Here is an 18,243-nt window from a genome sequence, read left to right on the forward strand (position 1 = left end):
GCGACCCTCAACTGCTGCCAGTGCCACTTGCGAGCACTGAGCAGTGCCACGCTCCGTCCATCACGGACGTTGAGCTATCACTCGAAAAGTCCCCTATGCTGGGTCTAAATCATGAGGCGAATCCTCCTCTGGGAGATCCAGGATTCCCCACGCCTTTGATCATCACAACCGGAGAGCCTCCAGCACCCGACACTTCTTCACTAACTCTGTCCCCAGAGGATGAACCCCTGGAGGATCAAATAGTTACACCTTCTCTGGGAGACCAGGAACTGGCCTCCTCGGACGCAGAAGTCGAGATCGCTCTCGCTCCGGTTGTTGCAGCAGCCGGAGTAGGGAGCCCTCCTGTAGCTTATGTAGTTGCCCCTGACTTCGCGCCCGCTAGCCCTTCTGGGCTGTCCCCAGAGCCGGTGCCCTCATCACCTCCTATGTCTGATAGTGATAGGCCTTGGAGGAACCCAAAGAAGAACAAGAAGGGCGGAAGAGAGCCCAGTAGTTGCTGAACCATAAGCTCATCCGGAGGAAACCCAAAGAAGAACAAGAAGGGCCGGAAGAGAGCCCAGTAGTTGCTGAACCATAAGCTCATCCTGGCACTAGTGCCCCCTCGGCACAGTGCTCTACCATCTTAGGGTGATCCTGGCCCCTTGCCCAGAGGAGGTAGCCAGTGTGATCACTTTTTCTTATACATAGCCTAGACCGCCTTATGTATGGTACATCAAATTAGTAGCCTTGTTCCTTCCACTTACCACCGAGCCGCAGTGTAACTAACATCAGATAATCTTAACTGTTGTGAAAAGAGCCACTATGCTCATGACACACATGGGCTAAGACCTCAGTGAGGCACCCATTTATCATATGAGGCAACCCTCATGAATTAACTGGTAATTACTAATTGTATTAAACACAAAAACTTTGTAATTTAGTTAGAACAGTCACTCTTATGTTGGTGCTACGGTCGGGTTAGTATAGGTTAGGCTAGGGAATCCAATAGAATGTACCACTAGGCTAGGTCTAAAACATCACGATTATAGGAGGTAGCATGTAATAACCGTAAGCACCTTCCAGTACTGTTAGAATTAGGTAAAGTAATGATTGTAACTCATATCCTATCTAAGGTTAGGTAGATCCGTAGCTAGGTAGGCTACACAGGACAAATCTGCCCAGGGGAGAAGAGTAACCTAATAGAGGCAAACAGCTTGCTTAGTACAGACCTTCACGCCCGAAAAGTGAGTGAAGGCCCTCTTAAGTGGGGAGCTTTTATAAATATTTCTGCTGTTCACCCTCAATGTATTTATTTGTAGTAGTATTAATCAGACTGACCAAGACAGGGAAAAGTCTTTGTCCCGCAGGTTTGCGCAGAATGATTCAAACTTTTAACGTTCGTTCATAGCTAGGATAGGTAGCATTAGGCATTTAACCCCCATAGAAAAATTTCCATAATCAACCTTATGATAGGTGGCCTTACGCTTTCTTTACCTGTTCTCCTCGGCGAATGTTTTTGACAAAGTTTCAGACCCCAAGGGCATGAACGGACACCCCTGTTTTGACCCAGCTAGGTCGGACAAGGAGGCAGAGAGAACCAGCCTGCTGTCACGGATGCACGCCTTATGCGTCTCGGCCTCCTATTCTTTGTTTTATAGTCTATGTTAGTAGTGAAGTGGCGAATTCATCCCAGAACTTCCAATCGTCCGTTGTATGTGCAACAACTAGTCATCCAAGGTAAAGTCTGTGTTTTGTTCAAAACTTCGTCAATTACTAGGCCCTTTTTCTGTATTTCCCATTTCTTTGTTTCAGTCTCTCGCCACCATGTCTACCCAAGCATTTTGCTTTTACGAGGTCTAGATTAAGCATAAATTATATTGTTTAGCGACATTCAATCATTCCAGTGAATTAACTAGGAAGTAGGGAAGGTTAAGCAAGTAATTTTATTCTTTATGCCGCCTTGTGTCTTGAATCCCTTGTTCAGAAGAGCTGTTGTGTTTTAATACCATATTAATGAGTAGAGATTGATTGCGTCCGAAGTAGGGCGACGTTTATCGTAATTTCCTTAGTTAACAGCATATTCTTTGTGTTGAGGTTAATTTCCCTCGACTGGCGACCTTGAGTGTTTAAACGGCTGTCTTTGAGGTTAATTTGTAGCTTCATTGACAGGTTAAGTGTAACCTTGGCACGCAGGGCCCTTATAAAAATTACGTAAATCAAGTAATAAACTCATTAGCCAAGTCTCACGTGTAACAATATATATATATATATATATATATATGTGTGTGTGTGTGTGTGTGTGTGTGTTTGTGTCTGCATAATCGTTGCACACTAATAGCCTATACTGTATTCCTTAACAATCCGGCTTTTGTTTTCCAGATGTTGAACGAACATCAAAACTATTAAAACATATTTGTGACATAAACATGAGTCTGTGTGGTTTAACTTCACTTCAACCAAATAAGTAACACGCAAGAACTCTAGGCTTAAATATGTTTAGTTGTGAAATGAATCGCTGTAAATGGTAACTAAAATTTAATTACACATTTATAAAGTAATAAATTTGTAAATGATTATAAACAGGCCATGTTGATTTCGGAATAAATACTCAAAATAACAATTTTAAAAGTAAATTGTATTTTTCCTAACTATACAAACCTGAGGTCCTTTACATTAGGAGATTACTTTCAGGCGTAGGCTGGAAACATTGTTGAACTTCAAACAAGGTGGTTAGGCAGTTAACTACTGTCCGGGCAAGGGGTACCGCCTGCCCGGATGTAAACATTCCAATTTGCCTTTTTGGCCCAGGTACAGATTGAGGGTGGCATGACGTGGGCATAATTGTAAAGGACCTCGGTTTGTATAGTTAGGAAAAATACAATTTACTTTTAAAAATTGTTATTTGTTTCATCACAATATACAAACCCTCGGTCCTTTACATTAGGAGACTTACTGATTGGAGGAGGAATCTGAAAAAGTCTCTCTGAACTGACTGGAGTTCACCACCTTGTCTTCCCTTCCTGGTCGTAAGAGCAAGGAAGGAAAACTGCCTCTGACAAAAGATCAGGTTGTAGGAACGCAGGATCAGTTTGTCAGACTTCTGGGACCCTTTGCATGAAAGAGGAAAACAGTTCATGCAAAGTAGGCTAGGAAGAATTGACGTCGGGTGACAATAAGGCAAATACAAGCATTGGGTTTGTTTCAAAGTCATGGACTCCTTCCTCCCCTTGCAAGAGGAAGGAGTGGGGCCCACTTCTATTAACCTGAAAGAAATAGAACGGAAGCTCTCGTTATGTGCTTACCTGCCTCGATCTGCCCGGTCCAGCTTGGCTACGCGTCCGCTCCTGCCCTTGGGAAGAGAGCTTAGGATGGGGAGAAGGAATAGAGGCCAGTCACTCAAGATTCATCTCCCAATCACTACCGTACAACATAGGCGAGATGCACCTGTCCCGTTAGGGGAGCTGGATAAGCTACACAACTTGTTGAGCAGCCACCACAGGACCCAAGGAAAAAGTGTCCAAGGACTTTTGTGCAACATCCCGGAGGTAGAAGGAGGTGATGATAGTCTGTCGGGACCACACACCCGCCTTCAGCACCTGTGGAGACCGACATATTCTTCCGAACACGAGGGACGGACCAATGCTGCGGACCTCGTGATCTCTCGGAGGAAGCGTACCAGTGTCGTCTTCTCCTGCAGCAGAGTACGCTCTCCTTATCGTCTCATGAAGCCAAAAGAGATGGTATTCTTGGACACTTCTTTCTTGGTCGAGCCAGTGCTAACGTAAGAGTCGTCGACACTCAGGCCGGAGGTGCCAAGTCTTCTTCAGATGGCGCCAAACAGCACCCTAACAGGACACAGTAGCATCTATCTGGATCATTATCTTCATTAAGTCCTCTAGGGGAGGATCGTGAAGGACTCGAACCATGTGTCAGGGACCGAAGGGTTCTGAGTCTTCGCTACGAAATCACGGGATGAAATCAGCGTAACTGATCCCCATCCCCTCGAGTGTTTGACATCAAAGGAAAGTCCGTGAAGCTCGCCAACTCTCTTCGCCGATGCCAGGGCAAGCAAGAAAACGGTCTTGAGGGTCAGATCCCTGTCTGACGACTCTCTTAAAGGCTCTCAGTAAGGTGCACCGAGTCAGGCTCCTTAATGTCACGAGTCACATCCCCAAGTTCAGGGCCTGAGATCCTGGGTGGGCAAGACCGTTCGAAGCTTCTCATGAGTAGAGAAATCTCGAAAGAGGAGGAGATGTCTACTCTTTTCAATTTTACCAAGACATTTTTAGGCCGAGTCGGCGCGGTAGCCTTTACAGCTGAAATGGAGAGAAGCTTCTCTCTGCGAAGGTAGACGAGAAGTCCAACGACCTGCTGAACAATAGCTCCAACCGGAGAGATACCCCTTCGACGACACCAACTACAGAAAACGGACCACTTTCCTGGTATATCGCTGCGGAGGATCTTCTGAGGGTATCCTGCCATCTCTGTTGCTGCACGAGGTATTGTTTGAAAATTTTGCCTCTCGCTCTCATCTTGAGAGATGGTGGATAACCTCCAGCCATGAAGACACAGGGAATGCACTGCCAGGTGGAACCGCTGTGCCTGAGGTTGACATTTTTTCCAGGTTGGGCCAGGGGAACTCTCTTGGCGTCTCGGAGAGGAGAGCTAGCAGGTCTTAGGTACCAACTGGCCTGGGGCCATTTGGGTGCCACCAGAGTCATTCTGAGATTCGGGGTGATCATCAGTTCCGGCTGATCGACATAAAGAAAATCAGACAGAATGGGGAACTTGGCAAATTTACTCCAGTCATCGAGTTGTCCCACGGGTGTTGGGAAGATTGTCCTAGCAGCCCATGGGTCCGGCACGACAGAACAGAAGATCTGGAGTTTTCTGTTGTGCCGGTGGCTTAACAGATCGATGACTTACGCCCCCACAGGTCGAACAGCCAAAATTACTTCCTGGTGGAGGGACCATTCGGTCCCTACCACCTCTCTCTCTCCCTGGCTGAGCTTGTCTGCCACGACATTCCTCTTGCCTGGAATGTACCTGGCTGACAGCTCTACCAAGTGAGCTACGGCCCACTCGTGCACCTGCATCGTCAATTGATGAAGCTGGTGGGACACCAGTCCCCCTGCTTGTTGGCGTATGCCACTACCGTGGTAAATTGTCGCTCATCAGTACCACGGGTGTCAAAATCACTCGATCCTGGAACTCCTGGAGGGCCAGGAAGGCCTGGGACCAGAGCTCCAGGATGTTGATGTGAAGGTGCTTGTCGTCTCGTTGCCACACTCCCGAAGTCATCAACTCCTCCAGGTGTGCGCCCCATCCTCGGTTGATGCGTACCGAGAACAGAAGCATAAACCGGAGGGGGTAGAGTGGGGATACCCTATTAAGAGGTTCCTGTCGTCTAACCACCAGTGAAGGTCCTTTCTCACTTCTTCGGAAAGAGGAATGAGGAAGGACCAATCAAGTCTCAGGACTGGGACCAATGTTCTTAAAGTCTCCACTGGAGAGACCACAGGTGAAGACGCCCGTGAGGTACTAAGCTGCCACCTCCAATGATGACAGGTGACCGATGACGACTTGCCATTGCCGAGCTGGTTGCTCCTGTCGAGACAGGAACAACTGTGCTGCCTGCCTGAACTTGCTGATACGAGAGTCCATGGAAAGACTTTAAAGCCGTGTCTATCAGCATGGCCAGGTACTTTGTCTCACAGCTTGGGGTGAGATCTGACTTCTCCAGATTTACCATGATCCTAGATCCTGGCAGAACTCGAGAAGGAGAACGATCCTGTCCTGGCAACTGCGAGCTGAACAGAGAGCTATGAAGGAAAACGGAGTCGTCGAGATACCTCAGAAGACGAATCCTGAGCAGAGTGGGCCCAAGCTGACAGAGAGAGAACACGACTCGTGAACACCTGGGGAGTGGTCGAGTTAGCTCGAAAAAGTGCTCTGAGCTGGAAAGACCGCTCCCGAGGAGAATGCCAGAGCTATGGCGAGGACGGATGGATGGGTATCTGGAAATACGCACCCTTCAAGTCCACCGTCGAGCATGAAGTCGTTCTCCTGATGGAAGCCATCGTGGAACCGAGTCTGGCCAGAAGCATGGTTCAAGGGAGAGGAGGCTCTATGACCGGTCTCCATCCCCTGATGCCTTCTCTACGAGAAAGATATGGCTGTAAAAGCCTGGCAGACTTGTCACTGAGACGAGCCAGACAGCATTCTTGCTCAGCATGGCTTGCACTTCTTGCTACAAAGGCCTGCGATGTAGCCCCAGAGAACCTGAAAGATAAGTTTGGAGGACGGACAAGAGTAGGCTGAGGGGAGGCCGGACCGAAGGGTAGTGATCATCCCTCCTGGTAAGGACATCCACTGGCCAGCATGACCCGTGTCGATCTCTTGCCACGTTGCCCCATGGCTCGACAGCACCCCCCACCTTTGGCAGCTTTGGGGCCTGCGCTCCTTGCTGTTTCCCCTTCTTCTTAACCCTTGCCACTTTACCGGACTGAAGCGGGGCTGATGGCTGATGGGAGTAACCCCCTTCTCCAGGACAGCAAGAGAGGCTGGGTGTTCCCTCGGGCCCCTTCGAAGACTGGGACTTCTTAGGGGAATGGAACTGCCAGCCTGGCCCGAAGACCTGGCTGCAGTGGGGCAGAGAGGACCCGAGGTCTAACCACTGCCTGCCTACTACTACAATCACACCCTCTCCGGTCATTCTCATCAGCCTCTCCTCCAACAGTTTTGTCCCCATCCAAGAGGCCCACCAACTCTCTGGGGTGCTGCCAGCCACTACAACGGTCCATTCTGGCCTGGCGATGGCATCATGTCCCCAAGGGACCTACAGACCTCATTAGCACCTCATTTTCTGAGGCTGTGTCTCTCTGCTTTAACACCAGGTTTGCCCACAGGTTTGCAGTCTGGTGGGCAAGGTCAGAGAACTAGCCTGCCTGTGACCTCCAGACACACAGTCACCCAGCAGACAGAGTCTTCCCCAGGTACAATAGCGCCTGAAAAAAGCAGTGGGAAATGAACTGTGAAAGACCACAGATCGGTTCAGCTCCAGGAGACACCTGGCACGGCCACCATGGGGTGGCTTCGGCCCAGGGTTGGACTTCTTGTTGGGAGAGAGAAGTGTTCTCTGGGACAATTGCTGCAAAAAAAGACCTTCCGGACCAAACAAGTCAGGGAAGGGGTCACCTGAACCATTCAGGCCTAGCCCTTCCCAGTCAGAAAGGGCTGGCGAGGCAGAGGTCCTCCCTCTCCCCGAAGCGACTCGATCGAGGAGCAGTCTTGCCCAGACACAAGACCGTTCACTTGATCGAGAACCCCTCCACAAGCGTGGGAGGGCAGCCCCGAAGCCTTGGGTTCCTTCTTGGGTCCCCAGAAGGATTCGGAGAGGCGCGATTGCCAGACAATCCACAGATGAAGCCGTGGTCCCTTCCCCGAGGTCATTGTGCTGACGAATCAGCTGATAACCTCTGAAAAAGTCCTCTGAGCAGTGCGGGGTGTCCGTCCATCCTGACGTAGAGGACCTTCGAAAAGCCCTTCCATGGTGGGTCCTAAATCCGAACTCCTCTCCCTGGGAGATGAGGGAGAACCTTTGATCATCGCAACCCGAGAGCCAGGTGCACCCGACACTTCTTCACGCAAGTTGAACTCAGAGGAGAACAATCCCCAGAGTTCCTTCTCTCCGACCACGCCCCTGGAGGAGACCAGGAAGGGGCGGAGGGGACAGGAAGAAGAGGAAGATCGCTCTCCTCACTGCCCTTACTGGCAGAACCAGTAGAGGCAGCCCGGGCGAGCGGTCACCTGACCCGCGTTGATGACGAGCCCTCAGGTCAGAGCCGGAGCCCCATCACAGCCCAGGTGAAACGATCCCGAGGAGGAAGCAAAGAAGAAGAAGAAGTCGGGCAGAAGAGATTCGTCTCCCCGAGCCAGGCTGGGAGGAGAACCGCGGCTGGTCCTGGCACAACCTGCCCCTGTCCTCACAGCGCCCCAGATCTTCTTGAGGCCTGAGCCTCGGGAAGACTGAGTAGGGAGTTCTTCCTTTCTCTCCTTGCATTCGGCCCTGCAGGCTGAAGCATTGTATCAAATTAGGAACCTGACCTGGCACTGGAAGGAGTGCCAGCAGGAAGAGGCATCAGCACCTGCATCCGGCTCTTTGTCTCGCCCCAGCCTATGGTCATGACACACAGTGTCCACCATAACAGACTCAGGGTATCCCAGTCTCATATGGGGACCGGGTGAATTAACTGGCAACTTACTAAGTGTTAAACACGGTCTTTGCTGGCCTTAGAAGCAGGAGGTTTCTTATGTGGGAGAGTGCCAACCTTGGTCTGTATAGGTTGGCTCCCGGTGCAATCTGGAATGCCCACTAGGCAGTCGGTTCCTGATCCGAGGATAGGAAGAGCCTGTGAAGAACCCACACCTTCCCTGTGGAAGAATTAGTAAAGTAATGAAATCTAGCTCAGGTTTCTTAGGGTTAGGTAGACAGACTTCTTCTTCTTCAGGACAAAGCCTCAGGGGAGAAGGTAAAGAGGCAAACAGCACTTAGTACAGACCTTCATGCCCGATGAAGATGAAGGCGAAGACAATGACGGCAGCTTCCTATACCTCTTCTTCTTCTTCTGCACCAATCTATTTTTTGTAGTAGTCAAATCAGACTGACCAAGCAGGGAAAAGATTCAGGAACAGCAGGAACAGCAGGAGGGGCTGCAGCAGCAAACTTTTAACGTTCGGGCAGAGACGGCGGGGTAGCGGACCAGCATTTAATGCCTGGGCAGAAAATTTTCCATAATCAACCTTATGATGGGGGGCCAGGGATGCTTTCTTTACCTGTTCCCTCGGCAAATGTTTTTTGACAAGGTTTCAGACCCCAAGGGCATGAGCTGGGATGGGTTTTGAGGCAGCTAGGGCCGGGCTGGAGGCAGACGAGGAACCGTGTCCTGCCAGGCCATGGTCAGCAACCAGGGGCAGCTCCTAGTCTTTACAGATAAGATGACGTCACCATCGCATCTGAATTCACCCAGTGGGTTCCAATCGTCCGTTGTATGTGCAACATCTGGTCATCCAAGGTAAAGTCTGTGTTTTGTGAAAGTAGTCAAGTGGCTGTCACTGCTTTTTCGTGTATTTCGTGACTTCTTTGGGCCAGAGCCAAACCACCAGAGCCGAGCCAGAATTTTAGGCCCAGGTCTAGCCAGCATAAGTTGGGATTGTTTCGCCTGGCCATTCCAGTGGGACCTGAAGCAAAAGGTTCGGGCAAGCAATGGAATTCTTTATGCTGCCTTGGGTCTTGAATCCTCTTGTTCAGAAGAGCTTCTGTGTTTTAATAGGATATCGTGGTCCAACTCTCCCTGCGCCCTTCCACAAGTAGGAAGAAACGTTTAAGAGGAAGGGAGGGAGTCACCTAACAGCATATTCTTTGTGCTGAGGTTAATTTCCCGGGAGGGAGCGACGAAGAGTGTTTAAACGGCTGTCTTTGAGGGTTAATTTGTAGCTTCATTGACAGGTTAAGTGCGCCTCCCCTTGGCCCCATTGCTCGAGGACCACAAACAACACTCACTAAATCAAGTAATAAACTCATCACGCCAAGTTTCAAGATGTAACAGAGTGCGTGTGGGTATATATCGACTCTGGATATATAAAGAATTATACTATATATACCCCTACCCGGGACATATACGCTGGGGATAGGAGGGTTTAGATGACTTGTTCCATATCAAAAAAAGTAAAAACAGAAAAATTCCTTAAAAATGATGAAAAATGTTTTCAGGCAGATGTTGAACGAACAAAAACGTCCGAGCATACGTGACATAAACAAAGTCTGAATGTTTACATCTGGGCAAATGGTACTCCCGCCTCCCGGGAAGTAGGCTTAACTATGTTTAACCACCTTGTTTGATGTTCAATGGCCGTTTCCAGCCGTTTATGAGTAATAATTTCTAAATGATTATAAACAGGGTTTGTATGATTGTGAATAAAACAAAATGTCTTTTATTTTATTTTTTTATTTCCTTATGAAAAATTGCATTTGATAAAAATGAATTCATTTGAACGTTTCGTTGTATTAATTCATTAAACATTAAATTCATGTTTTATCACATATTTTTCGTTTAGTGGTTTAATAGAAATTAGAATTCGTTTGAAGAAACAGAATTTAACTGGTCAGAGTAATTAGAGGTCTGTTAAGGATTTCCTCGCCTACGAGCATGCCTTGAGATCTTGAGGTGGTGTCGCGAGACCCTTGGTAGCCTATTGGGGCATTCTTAGCGTTTCACTTGATGAGGCAAGGAACCAGCCTCTCTGTTTTGGAATCATGATCCTGTCCATTTTCGCTTTGCTAGCAATGCCAGGCATTACTTCAATAAGATCAATTTCATAGTGCTTTCATTACAGATATTCAATGAAGGTCAGCCATCTACCACAGTTTCTCGAATAATGGCTTTCATGACTTTTCCTAACCGTTGAGAATCCTTCTGACTACTGCCTTACTCTCGTTTATCTGCTTATGAACGGATAAAAATGTTATTATACTGACTGTAGTAATATTATTTATACTTACCAATAATGCCATTATTATTATTCCAGATTATCTACGCCGTTCATGATGCTCTCCTGCTGTTTACTGGCTGTCGGGAATTTGCTCGCGGTAGTTGGAAGATGTTGCTATGCTCATGCGTCCCTTGTGGCGGCTCTCATGTATTCACTGGGAGGTAATAATCATTGCAAGACTCAAACCCTTGTAATAATTGCAACAATACTGTAAGAAAGAGACATTCAAATTAATTACTAACAGACAGAAACTATAAATATCCCTCAAATTAGTAGTTACTGAGTAATTTCCATGATGGTTTTTCAGTAAGGTTTGGTCCAAAATCACTAATATTATATATATATATATATATATATATATATATATATATATATATATATATATATATATATATATATATATATATATATATATATATATATATATATATATATATATATATATATATATATATATATATATATGCCCTGGAATAAAGTGTTCAGGTATCAAAAGCTTATAGAAGTTCCATGAGCAACAGTAATCATACATTTCACTAATTACAAATACATATATATATGTATATATATATATATGTGTATATATATATATATATATATATATATATATATATATATATATATATAAATAAATAATATATATAATATATCTTAATATATATAATTCTATATATTTTTATATATATATAATATATAGCCGAAAATATCCAGACGGAATAAATTGATAGATATGAATAGCGGTATATATAATCGAACCCCGTTACGATGGCTCAGTCACGTTTACGACCTGGCTACGAGAAGGATAAAGTCCATCGCCTCTCGTTCATCCATATACCGTCTTTTCAGATATATTTTGTTAGAGCTGGAATAGACCCGTGTAGACATCGGATTATAGTGGGTAATCGATAGGTTTGCTTTTTAAAAAGCAAATGGATGTTACAGACTAAATACACACACAAAACAAAGCCTACTACAACACCTTCTAAAAACATAACAAACATCTCACGTCTTTTTGGATATGCTCGCCATACCGAAGATGGAATAAATTCCAGACTGCTGGGAAAGAAAGGGCGTTGGGTCGCGAGTATGATACATGAAACATACGTGGAGGGTCTTGCGATGTCAGGATAAAGGTCTAGCCGATCGAGACCACAGGTTTTCAGATATAAAGCCAAATCAAAAAGTCCATCAAAGAAGGCATCGTTTGCTTACCCCTTTTAGGCTGAAAATTTTGAATAAAATCACGTTACTTTTACCAAAACAAAAGAAAGAGGGCATTGTATATATATATATACATATATATCTGGTATATATATATATATATATATATATATATATATAAAGCAATAATATATATATATATATATATATATATATTCAGCTATATATAAATATATATAAATATATATTTATATATATATACATATACATATATATATATATATATATATATATATATATATATATATATATATATATATATTCACAGGCTCTTATATCTTATATATATATATATATATATATATATATATATATATATATATATATATTATATATATATATATATATATATATATATATATATATATATATATATATATATATATATATATATATATATATATATATATATATATATATATATATATATATATATATATATATATATATATATATATATATATATATATGCTTTTGACTATGAGTCTGGGTTTTCTCTAGCTATGACTTCCATTTTTGTGGGGTGTGAGAGATTACATTCCATGAATATAGCTTTTGCTAAAATGCTTTCATTAATTTTTCAAATAAAGTCAAGTTTTTATCTCAGCGTTTTAATTCAGGAAGCCTTTGTTTGAGGATAAATGCAAGTGAGCTACCAATAACAGCTGAGGTAAGCGTTTTGTCAATGCTTAGGGACCTTGGTAAGATATATATATATATATATATATATATATATATATATATATATATATATATATATATATATATATATATATATATATATATATATATATATATATATATATCTTACCAATATCTTACCTCGGCTGTTATTGGTAGCTCACTGCATTTATCCTCAAACAAAGCCTTCCTGAATTAAAATGCTGAGATACAAAACTAGACTTTATTTGAAAAATTAATGAAAGCATTTCAGCAAAAGCTAGATTCATGGAATGTGATCTCTCACACCCCACAAAAATGGAAGTCATAGCTAGAGAAAACCCAGACTCACAATTAAAGCGGCAACCATTCAAATCAATCGAATTAGTGATTCTAGACCAACCAATGCTTGTGACTAACACCCAAGCCACCAAACAAAATAAAAAGGTCATGATCACTCTAAAACAAAATAAATGCCATATAGTATGCTAAAAAGAATACCACTCCCAATATACACGTCCTCACTGGACCCAACCAGAATTCATTCTATGGCCATTGGGAAGACGTCCCTCAAAGTGGCTGTCTTATTCACAAACACTGCTGAAAAGAGCGATCACATCAGCCGCAAATCGAAGTGCATACCCATTCTATGGTTCCTCTATAATATACACATTAGAGAGCACACGTATGCACACATCCACCTGTCAAACCCCTCCCTTAAAGTGTGACATCACCGTCAGGTTCAATGTTCTGAAGGAACTCCGTCTTTTGAACCCGCAGATACCACAAAGCTTCCTTTCATCTGTCATGTTTTCCCTATGCATCTTGGTCACGACTGGAAGCCATGAAGGAGCGAGTTGGATACCCGCTGTCTCCAACCGTGGAAAATACCAGTGTCAGCATAGAAGCCACTTGCACAGGCCAGCAATTAATCAGGTTACTTAGTTCGTGGACCTGCAGGCATCAGTAATATGAGCTCAGCCTACCTACCACTGGGTGTCCTCGCCCAGATACAACAAATATCCATAACAAAAGTTCACTAGGGGCCGCCTTCAAAAATCATGACAAACAATATGCACTAGATATGAAGGTTGCTTGTCGTATGCATGACTGTTATTCCAATAAACAGTTCATTGTAGAATGCATATCCTCACATCTTGAACTCTTGCAACTGTGCAAGACCATGTTAAGTGCGGTGCACACGAATCCTTTGCTCTAAACAGACATCTCCCACCATCGACAGAGACTTGTAGACGTCCCGTCCAACATCTCTCAAAAGACCATAGATCCTCTCATGAAGGCAAAGGCGTAGAAACCTGCAGGCGTAACGTAGATGGCCCCCATATCCAACTTGTGTCCGTTGAGGATTATAGAAGCCATCCCATAAGGTGCTGTGAGGAAGTGGTTTATAACGTAAGTCAGTCATGTCGACAGTCAACCCAAAAAAATAAGACATCAACGTAACCACTAACAAAGTATCACTGCCAAAAACCACTGTCATAGACCAACAAACAATTGTCTCAAGAACCCAACAGCTATTGACTGCAAAATTGTCCACCCAACCCCACTAACAAAAAACCAACATGCTAGAACTGACTGTGTTACATACATCTGAACCAACCACTATCTAGAAAAGAAACCACATCCGTTAAAGTAGATTCCAAAACTCCCAAATGGTAAAATATCCTCAAAAATACGCCCCTTAGAAACTGCCACAACTGCTTGAACCTGCATATGAAAATCCAACAATAAAAACCCTCTCTTTCTCAATCATTAAGTAAGGTAGTCCAACAAAAAGAAAAAACAATCATAATATCCAAGTTTCCCCCCGTAATACCATCGACCGTTACCAGTAATCCATTTAATGAAGTCCACAAATTCTACAAAAGTCTCTCATAATTCCTCATCACAATCTCGTAATGCCGCCCAAAGATTTATCCTGCAAGCTAATTCTGCTGACACCTGTTGAATCCTCACTAAATTCAAAACCGACATACTAACTAACGTCCCTATAACCACTAAAAATAGCCATTACTCAAAAAACCAAAGATATCATATAACAATAAAACCATAAAACCATAACAACGATTCCAATACCTCAAAAACAAGAAAACCACAACACATCTCAAAATGTAGTCTCATTAAGCCACAATATCATAAATCACCCAAAACCAAGTGTAAACCATAAGACCCTTACTTAGGCATAACTTCTTCTTTTAACGTGCCTGTTTTCCTATTTGTAGGTGGTAAGCACAATTCCTTCTTTTCGAGGTGTATGTTGTGTTTTTAGAAGATGTTGGAGTGGCTTTGTTTGTGTGTGTATTAGTCTGTAACACCCATTTGCTTTAAGCAAACCTATCCGTTGATTACATACGTAAACCCGAGGTGTCTACACGGATAGCAAAGTGTCCGCCTCTCTGACCGGTCGGCTGCGGATTTGAACTCACGACACAGACCCCTAAGAAGTCCGAGCTGCTGCTCTAACCCACCTGGCCATTGAGGCTCTTCTTACGCAGGCATAACAGCCACCCCTAAAGCCACCAACAAACGGAGCTTCGGCATTGACCAAAAAGCCAAGAAAAGAATCCTACAAATAAGCAATTCCAGAAAAACAAAAAAAAAAAAAAACTACCATGATTCTAACCACAGGACCTACCCACAGATCAATATAACAATATCCAAAATGTATGTCACGACCAATGTACCTACAAAACTCTACGGTATTTGAACAACTAATTACGCCGAACCCCCACAATTGAGCAGAAAAGGAAAAACAGAAACAAAAGAGACTGAACCCAGACCACCAAAAGAACTCTGTATAACTCTATGGACGCACGCCCTCCTCTATTAAAATCATTCAAAACACACACCCAGAAACCTGCTAAAACCATATAATCAGAAAACAAAAGTATTCAAAAGAAATTAACCAACAAGTTCGCCATTAAACAGTCCTCTTAATCTTAGATATATGTGTCAACCGAGACACTCCTACATTTTCATCCTGAACGACAAATCTATTCCACTTCTTTATTTCCACAACCCAAAACGGACCCTCAAACTTAGGCCCCAGTTTATAATGCAACTGATTCCTAACATTTATTTTCACAAAACCCTATTCCCCACAGCAACTTTAACATTATCTTGCTTTGACTTACTCCTATCAATCATTTCCTGGGTTTTCAGCTCAAGATTCCTGGCAAGACGTGTAAATCTCTCCTAAGCAGTAGAAACCAGTGATCTAACCGTATCATCACAATGAGACGGAATGGACAACAAATCAAACGCGTCTCACGCTACGCAAGCAAAGACCACCTCAGCGGGAGACATTGCAATAGTACCACTAACCATAGGCTAGTATTAATGCTATGCCGAACCTGTGCAATATACCGATCCCAGTTCACATCATTACCCCCTACAATGATTCTGAGAGCCTCAATAACTTTCCTATTGGCCCGTTCACATAAACCATTAGCTTCTGGTCTATACGGAATCATAGTTACCTTCCGAATCCCCATAACCTCTGCAAGACACTCTAAAGTCTTATTCACAAATTCTCTCCCATTATCTGTAAAAAGTATCTCAGGAACCCCATAACGACAGATATATCCCAGGAAAAATGTAACTGCTACCTCCTCCACAGTCTTATGCTTCAAAGGGAAAATCTCTACTATCCTAGTTAATTCATCCACAATAACCAACAAATGTCTGTGCCCTTAACTAGACTCTCAGAAATTGAACAAAGTGTCCATATGAATACGTTGGAAAGGTCTACTAGGGATAGGAAATGAACCCAATTTACAAGAAGTAACCCTCACTGGCTTGCATGCATTACAAATTGAACATCCCCTCATAAAATCATCCACTGATGCAAGCATGTTCCTCCAAAAAATCTTTCCCCGTACATTGTCTTCTCAATACCCTGGACTACTAAACCTACAATCCTCAGGCTCTTTAGAACAACTATCTGTTGTATCTCCTTCATCCTCACTACTCCTCAGCTTATATTTATTTTTCCTAACTAACAAATTGCCCTCTAATTCCAGACCAGCAAAAGGTAACCTATAACCCTTCCTAACTAATTACCCCTCTAAGAAACGCCTTTACATCAGCCAAAATTTCATCCTCATCTTGTTTAGCCTCCACTAAACTAATATCCCAGTTTATACAATCACCAGACATATAAACATGAGAACCCACTGAACCATAAAAAGTCCTACTAAGGGCATCAGCTACAACATTTTGTCTGCTTTCTATATACCTAAGCTTGGCATCAAAATCCCTAATTGTCAAAAACCACCAGCTCTCTTAGGGGAAAGATCCAGCTTATTAAAAAGATCCAACAACGGCCTATGATCTGTAAGAACCTCAACTCTGTTGCCCAACAATAATATCTTAAAATGACCCAAACTAGATGCTACCGCGAACGCCTCTTTGTCCTTCGTTCACACAGACATCTCATTACTCCCTCGCGTCTTAAACTTCCTACCGTAGAATGCAATAGGATGCAGTTTACCCTCAAATTTCTGCATAAGGCAAGCTCCTATGCCCTCTTGACTGGCATCTGTCACCAATGTGAAAGGAAGCCCGAAATCAGGAAAACTTAGTGCTGGGTGACTCATTAAAGGTTCTTTAATTTTCTGAAAGGTTGACTGCTGTCCCTCACCCCACACAAACTGCACATCATCCCTCAATACGTCCATCAATGGGGACAACAAAGTAGAAAAACCCTTCACAATCCTATGGAAAAAGCCCGCCATGCCCAAGAAAGACCGAATCTGCTTCTTATTTCTGGGAGTAGGAAAATCTACAATTGCCCTAACTTTATCCTCATTTACCCTGACATCCTCTTTAGAAATGACATGACCCAAATATACTATCTGCCTCTTCAGGAAACCACACCTGGTTAATTTAATCTTCAGACTCGCTAATCTAAGCCCCCTAAAAACCTCCCTAAGAACCTCTAAATGTTCCTCAACAGAAGCAGTGGCAACCAAGATATTGTCCATGTAAACGAAAAGGACTTCCCTAACAACCCATGCAAAACTGTATTCACTAGCCTCATAAATGTCAAAGGACTACCTGATAAACCAAACGGCATCTGTGTAAATTCATAATGTCCCTTCGGTAAAGAAAAAGCAGTACACTTGCGACTCTCCTCACTAAGAGGAACCTGTAAGAGTAGATATTTTTGCCCCCAATCTCCACAAATAAATCTACCAAACACGCCACTGGCTACCTATCAGGGATGGTCTTCTCATTTAATTTCCTAAAATCCACACTTACATGGACCGAGCCACCCTTCTTAAGCACTGCTAACAACGGAAGATTAAAAGGTGAGGAACTGGGCCTAATTATACCTTCCTCCTCCCACTTATTAACCTCTTGCTCAACCTGTTCCCTAATCTTAAAAGGAATCCTATATGAAGGGACAAAGATAGGCTTCGTCTTATCCTCTAAATGAACATTGTGTTCTAACACCATATCCGCAAACTCAGCCAAAACAACCCCCCCCCCATATACTCTTTATAATCAACATTAGCTAAATGATCCCTGAAAACCTGTCTCCTAACCTGTAATTCTGCCTCTAAAAATTCATTATTGTCCCCTACAATAGCAACCAAATTATTGTCGTCAACCAAATCTTCAAAATCTACCACATATGAATCCCTCTGATATCTTCGAACTGAATCGTTACAGTTTAGTAATTCTACCCAAGTAACCCTTGAGCTCAACCTTTTCACGCACTTCACCTGAGCTTTCATCATAGCCACCATACCCGGCCCCAAAACCACATCTTCTGACAAAACAACTTTATAACACTTCTTAACCATA

At 43.5% G+C, this 18,243-nt stretch overlaps 1 protein-coding gene across 2 annotated transcripts in view; it reads left to right on the forward strand.

Annotated features, from left to right (window-relative positions):
* Positions 1–18,243, forward strand: part of LOC136849212 (uncharacterized) — a 188,180-nt gene that overhangs the window by 139,451 nt on the left and 30,486 nt on the right. For both annotated transcript variants that reach the window (XM_067122398.1, XM_067122408.1), the window contains one exon: positions 10,567–10,691. In XM_067122398.1, the coding sequence (XP_066978499.1) occupies positions 10,567–10,691 (125 nt within the window). The remainder of the gene's footprint in view (positions 1–10,566; positions 10,692–18,243) is intronic.

The sequence above is a fragment of the Macrobrachium rosenbergii genome, chromosome 2 (genome assembly GCF_040412425.1).
Source record: "Macrobrachium rosenbergii isolate ZJJX-2024 chromosome 2, ASM4041242v1, whole genome shotgun sequence".
NCBI lineage: Eukaryota > Metazoa > Arthropoda > Malacostraca > Decapoda > Palaemonidae > Macrobrachium > Macrobrachium rosenbergii.